The 7,003-nt window shown below is 42.1% G+C and overlaps 1 protein-coding gene across 1 annotated transcript; it reads left to right on the top strand.

Moving 5' to 3' along the window:
* The first annotated feature begins 561 nt into the window (after positions 1 to 561).
* LOC110523704 (spidroin-2) lies at positions 562 to 5,584 on the top strand. Its single transcript, XM_021602633.2, has 2 exons — positions 562 to 1,412; positions 2,008 to 5,584. Exon 2 carries the CDS (start codon positions 2,018 to 2,020, stop codon positions 3,851 to 3,853), a length of 1,836 nt encoding a protein of 611 aa, XP_021458308.2. The 5' UTR covers positions 562 to 1,412; positions 2,008 to 2,017; the 3' UTR covers positions 3,854 to 5,584.
* Positions 5,585 to 7,003: the final 1,419 nt, after the last annotated feature.

Here is a 7,003-nt window from a genome sequence, read left to right on the forward strand (position 1 = left end):
ATGCAGCACTCCATCACTCTCCTTCTTGTTTTTTTCTCCAGATTGACTGATCTTCATGTCTTAAAGTAATGATGGACTGTCGTTTTCTCTTTGCTTATTTGAGCTGTTCTTGCCATAATATGGACTTGATCATTACTAAATAGGGCTATCTTCTGTATACCACCTCTACCTTGTAACAACACAACTGATGGGCTCAAATGCATTAAGAAGGAAAGAAATTCCAAAAAGGTACTTTTAACCAGGCACACCTGTTAATTGAAATGCATTCCAGGTAACTACCTCATTAAGCTGGTTGAGAGAGTGCCAAGAATGTGCAAAGCTGTCATCAAGGCAAAGGGGGGCTACTTTGAAGAATCTCAAATATTTTTGGTTTCTACATGACTCCATATGTGTTATTTCATAGTTTTTATGTCATCACCGTTATTCTACAATGTAGAAAATAGTTTTTAAAAAAGAAGATAAACCCTTGAATGAGTAGGTGTGTCCAAACGTTTGACTGGTACTGTATGCATATACATACATTATATGTATATATATATTTATAGTCCAGTCTCTGACATTGCTCATCCTGATATTTCTTAATTTTTCTGGATTATGTGTGTAGGAGGCCTATTGTGTTTTTATTTTACTATTTTTATTGCTAGGTATTACTGCACTGTTGGAGCTAGAAACACAATCATTTCGCTGTACCTGCGATAACATTTCAAAATCTGTGTACACGACCAATATAATTTGTTTTGATTTGAATTTGATTTGAATCAATCCTGAACACAAAAATATGAACTCTTATACATCCATTTGTCCCCACCTGGTGTTCACAACATGTAAACTTTGGATAGGCTTTGCCGCCACAGCAAGAACCACGCAGTTGTTTTGGGTTCCACTGTGATTTTGTATCACTTCTCTTTGTATGACACATACAGGCTACAGTAGCAGGCCTATGGAAAGTCCCTGAGTGGGGACAATGAGTAATATCCGTAGTGGGTGTTGGTGGAAAAGGTGTAGCAGTATGGCAATCAATTGAGTAAGCATTCCTATAAGAAGTTGTTAGCACTAAAATGGTTGAATGCATTGGACATTAGCTGAATCATGCATTGGAAGCGAATGGGATTTGCGCGTAAATTCACATTACAGCGGATTTCAAATTGCTTAGCCTAGCCTAAATGTTGATAAAATATAGAGTGAACTGAAGTCTGTATTAAATGGCTTATAACAGGGACAGAATGTGTTAATATTGTCACCGCTATGAGTGCTATGACAGGGACGAATAGACTATGTGCGGTGATCCATGATAAATAGATCCCTCCCTTCTGGATGAAAGCAGTGAGTGAATGACAGAATCATAACAGAAACAGTTAGATTGAAAACACTACTTTCTTCAAAAGGAACAGAATCGTCTCGAATCAGCAAGGGTATGTTATTTTACAATATTCCCATTCGTTGTAAATAAGTAGCAGGTGACATACAGCCTGGGCTGTCGTGCATAAAAGCGCTATATCGCCATTTTATTGAATAAAACCGTATTATAATATGCAAATAACGGGTCCGCTTCCAAAAAATAGAACTGCGTGAATAGCCTAATATTCCTTCACGCTCCAGTTATATCTGAGATAAAAGAGATGACATATTGTATATACATAAAACAGCTAAGTACATCTTCCCGTGGATATGTGTTGTCTTTTATGGCACCGTGGTAGCCAATTTGATTACATTTAGCCTACTGATTAGCTTGAAATAAAAGCCCGAAAAATATAAATTCTTTAGAAATTATTAGCTAGCAAATGCAAGCTAACTAGCTAAATTGCCATACATGTTTAATGCTTTTCGACCTGTCCCCAAATGAATGTCATTGGTTTAGAGTTTGTTTTGATATTTTAACCTGCGTGTCGTGATCACGTTTGGTGTAGGGGGACAAAATAAATCTATGCCCGATGGCGCACACGCGCAGCCGGTTTGGGTTCTGTGTTTGTCCAAATATGTAAATGACTCCATAATCTTTTCCCCCAGGGCATTCATCATGGGGAAGCTATGTGAGCTGGCCTTTGTGTCTCTGGCCCTCCTGGCTCTACTTCATACTGACTCTACATGGGCCAAGAGAAGTGTCAGCAGTAGCAGCAGCAAAAAGTCTTCATCCAACAACAGGGGTTCAGAAAAAAAGCCATCAAAAACATCAAACACGCAGACAGGAAGCTACCCCAGACAACCACAGAGCCCCAACAGGAACCCCAACTCATACCCAGCAGGAGGTAGTTATCCAGGAAGAGGTACCAATCAGAACCAGAACCCAGCCGGTGGATACCCTGCTGCAGGTGGCTATCCTGCTGCAGGTGGCTATCCTGCTGCAGGTGGCTACCCCAACCAGCAGTATCCAGTCAGAGCCAATCCTGGGGGAAATCCAAACCAGAACCCTGCAGCTGGAGGTTACCCAGCCGCTGGTGGCTATCCTGCAGCAGGTGGCTATCCCAACCAGCAGTATCCAGGCAGAGCCAATCCTGGGGGATATCCAAACCAGAACCCTGCAGCTGGAGGTTACCCAGCCGCTGGTGGCTATCCTGCAGCAGGTGGCTATCCCAACCAGCAGTATCCAGGCAGAGCCAATCCTGGGGGATATCCAAACCAGAACCCTGCAGCTGGAGGTTACCCAGCCGCTGGTGGCTACCCTGCAGCAGGTGGCTATCCCAACCAGCAGTATCCAGGCAGAGCCAATCCTGGGGGATATCCAAACCAGAACCCTGTAGCTGGAGGTTACCCAGCTGCTGGTGGCTATCCCAACCAGCAGTATCCAGGCCGGGCAAATCCTGGGGGTTATCCAAACCAGAATCCAGCAGCGGGTGGTTACCCTGCAGCAGGAGGCTACCCCAACCAGAACCCAGGGAGAGGAGGAGTCAATCCGGGATACCCAGCTGGAGGTTACCCAGTAAGAGGGGGAAATACTGGCAGGGGGCAGGCAGGGGGCTACCCTGGTAGAGGGATGGGAGGAGGTTACCAACCCAACTGGAACCCAAACAATAAGATCCTCAGTCCCCGCTATGGTTATGGAGGTGGGCATGGGGGTATGGGAGGTGGCTCTCCATTCTCACGCTCAGTTCAGAATATGGGGCACTACCCATCTACTCAGTCCAAGGGCTTTGCTAAGAAGGCTCTTATGGCCGCAGGGGTTGGGGCCGTGGCAGGTATGGCAGTAGGCTATGGCCTTGGGCGTTTCCCCCGCCCACATTTCAACTTCCGCAACCCTCAGGAGGAGCAGTCCTACAACAACTACATGTACAGCAAATACGGTGAACGCTCCACAGAGGAAAACGACTATGGCCGGGACTATACCTTCAAAGTACCACCGCGGGCAGAGTCCTACGACAGCTTCATGGATACCTGCATGAAGAGGAACGACCTTCTGCAGGATCAGGGCAGCGACTCCCAGGCCACACCTAACAACCAGAGGAACAACCCCCAGGGAGCCAACAGCCAGAGCCTGCCCATCACTCCTGAGGTGGGGAACAGCAGTCCAGCTAGCAACCAGGAGGGAACAGACACAGTGAAGCCCCTCACCCCAGCCCCAGTGGAGATAGCTGGAGAGGATACGGGTAAGGAGGAGGATGACGGGCTCACAGTGAGCATTGAGGAAATTGGCTACCCTGCATTGGTGGAGCAGCTGAAGAACCGTAAGTGTGTGGAGCTGTACATGAACTACTCTGAGCGTTTCCTGGAGAAGCAGACAGCTGAACGTAGCAGCGACAGCAACAACAACAACAACAACAAGTATGAGAACAGTCGCAGTAACCTCCTTAGCCAGGGGCTGGTACAACTGATAACCACCTTCCTCATGGTCCTGAGCAGCACTCTCCTGCTGCAGTAAGACAGGAACACATAGCCATGTCCCAGTTGTATGGAATAGCTTCATTTCCTAGTCACCCCTCCTCAATATGCCACTGATTTCTTGTGAGGATAGGTTAATTAAACAAGGTGTAGGTGGAGATATAACCAATCCTTTAACTAATCTGCGGTCATGAAGGAAAGGGGACAAGGAAAGGAAGCCAGTGGAAAATAACTTCCAGTGAACTTCCAGCAAAATGAGGACCAATAAAAATATGTACTGTAGGGGGTACTCGAGGACCGGAGTTGGGAACCACTGCTGTACATGATTCTTCACATGGTATTTGTACTTTAAGTGTTCAATATCTCAACACTATTTCTAAAATAAACCGAAACCATCTGTCCTGCTTGTCTCTTACAGCTTAGTTCAGTCTACTGCTAAATATGGAATAACAGCATTTTGTCTGTAAGTCCCAAACCATGAGTCAGTCGTGTAGACAAAGGGGAAGTATAAAAGCAAAAGTAGCAAGTCTCATCAGTACACCATATGACTTTAATTAAATGCAGATACACTAGATTAACAAACATTATTACAGCACCTTTTTGCCACCATATGAGGTACTATCATCCGATTAGGGGTTCAGTATCTTTTTGCCAAAGTGGTTCCACAGAAAGCACAGACAAGCATTATGTTGACCGTTTGTCATATTAAATCCATTTTATTCATGCATTTCCGTGTGCGTTATACTGTACATCAGTGGTTCCCAACTCCAAACCCACAACCACACACATTTTTGTTGTAGCCCTGGATAAACATAACGGATTCAACTCATTGAGGGCCTGATGATTAGTTGACAAGTTGAAACAGGTGTGCTTGTCCGGGGCTACAATAAAAATGTGTACTGTTGGGGCTATTGGAGGACCGGAGTTTGGAACCACTGCTTTACATAATAGTTCACATGATATTTGAATTTGTACTCTAAATGTTCAATCTTATGTGGTCTGCAGTATTTGGTTTTAAAAGTTACCTGTTTTGTAAATACTTATAATAATTAAGTAGGGAATGGTCAGAGTTTTGTTATTAATCAATCCCTATTTCTGTTCCTATTTTTATTTTGTGCTCTCTTGTCCCATCTCTCTACCTCCCCATCTAGTCTCCCTCTCCATGTCCTCCTGTCCCCTGGTTATCTGAAGTGCACTTATTTCTCTTGGCGAATAGATATAAATGACTCTTCTTTTTCCTTTTTTTTCAAGGATGTATTTAGTGATTAACTCATTTATATTGGTTTTAACATAGAGAACAACATGCATTGTTTTAATGTGTCTTTAAAATAACCACTTTGTCATGCTCGAACTCAATGGGGAATTTTACCATTAACTTGCTGAAATGACTGATGTCTTCTTCCATTTCCCAAGTACAGAATGACTAAAAACAAATTTAAAAAAAACACAATCGCACTTCCTTTTGTGCTCATTGAAAATGTGCGGTCATTCTCGTCTAGGAAAACACGAGGGCAGTTACCATGATTATCTCACAGAGCACATATAAGCTTTTAAAGACATATGTTACTAGGAAACTAGTTGCCTCAGGGAAATTGTTACAGAACAGTCATTACTGAGTGAGGAAATCGAACAGACATGGTTTGTACCTGCCAGTTGGCAGCGTTACCATTCCCATACTGTTAAATGAATAATGATAATTAAGCTATCTTTACAACAGAGCACAAATACCTAAACTCATCTCATTCACTAAAAATATGTATTTGATTATGAACGGAATACTACGCCTATTATTAATTTAAAGCAATTTTTTTGTGTTTCTATGATAAAAAAAAATCCAATATTTTTCCAATATTTGCTGAAGCCTGGCACACAATGCTTATACTTGAAGTACTATACTGTTGAGTGTATTTTCAAGTATTTTAATCCAAATGCAGAGGGAAGGCCTTTTCATCTCTTATTTACTGATCCCCTCCCCAATACTTATCCATGTCACTATATGGTCCTGAACTTAACTACTGCCACATGCATAATAATTAACATTAACATAATAAAGCAACTCACAGAAACAGATATACAACTCTGGACAAAATGAAGAGACCACTGCAAAATTATCAGTTTCTCTGGTTATACTATTTATAGGTATTTGTTTGGGTAAAATGAACATTTTTGTTTAATTCTATAAACTGCTGACAACATTTCTCCCAAATTCCAGATAAAAATATTGTCATTTAGCGCACTTATTTGCAGAAAATGACAACTTGTCAAAATAATAAAAAAGATGCAGTGTTGTCAGACCAAAATACTGTGGCTGTAGGCCTCCCCAGGTCTCACACCCACTGTGAAATTTGGTCAATCAAGGTGTGAATGGAGGACCACCAGATCAAGACCCAGTCATGACCAGCCCAATCTCCAGACCTGAACCCCATTGAAAACCTCTGGACTGTGATCAAGAGGAAGATGGATGGTCACAAGCCATCAAACCAATCCGAGCTGCTTGCTGTTTTGTGCCATGAGAGGCATAAAGTCACCCAACATCAATGTTAAAGACTGGTGGAGAGCAAGACACATGAAAGCTGTGATTGAAAATCAGGGTTATTCCACCAAATATTGATTTCTGAACTCTTCCAAATTTTATTTTACTAGGCAAGTCAGTTAATAAGAACAAATTCTTATTTTCAATGACAGCCTAGGAACCGCCTGTTCAGGGGCAGAACAACAGATTTGTACCTTGTCAGCTTGGGGGTTTGAACTTGCAACCTTCTGGTTCTAACTACTAGGCTACCCTGTCGCCCCAAAGTTGAAACATTAGTATTGTGTTGTTTAAAAATTAATATGAACTTATTTCCTTTGCATCGAGGTCTTACAACACTGCATCTTTTTTGTTATTTTGACCAGTTGTCATTTTCTGCAAATAAATGCTCTAAATGACAATATTTTTATTTGGAATTTGGGAGAAATGTTGTCAGTAGTTTATAGAATAAAATAAAAATGTTCATTTTACCCAAACAAATACAGTGGGGCAAAAAAGTATTTAGTCAGCCACCAATTGTGCAAGTTCTCCCACTTAAAAAGATGAGAGAGAGGCCTGGGCATAGTAAGAACAACATCAACCACTTTATTAAACAATTTCTTCACACAAATGATAATTAGCAACAGAGCAATCAGTAATATTAGACCATAGATGAACCAG

Source organism: Oncorhynchus mykiss, chromosome 5, assembly GCF_013265735.2.
Source record: "Oncorhynchus mykiss isolate Arlee chromosome 5, USDA_OmykA_1.1, whole genome shotgun sequence".
Classification (NCBI taxonomy): Eukaryota; Metazoa; Chordata; class Actinopteri; order Salmoniformes; family Salmonidae; genus Oncorhynchus; species Oncorhynchus mykiss.

Excerpts from the sequence above, each read along its gene's own strand:
- LOC110523704 (XM_021602633.2), top strand. The coding sequence starts at position 2,018 with ATGGGGAAGCTATGTGAGCTGGCCTTTGTGTCTCTGGCCCTCCTGGCT.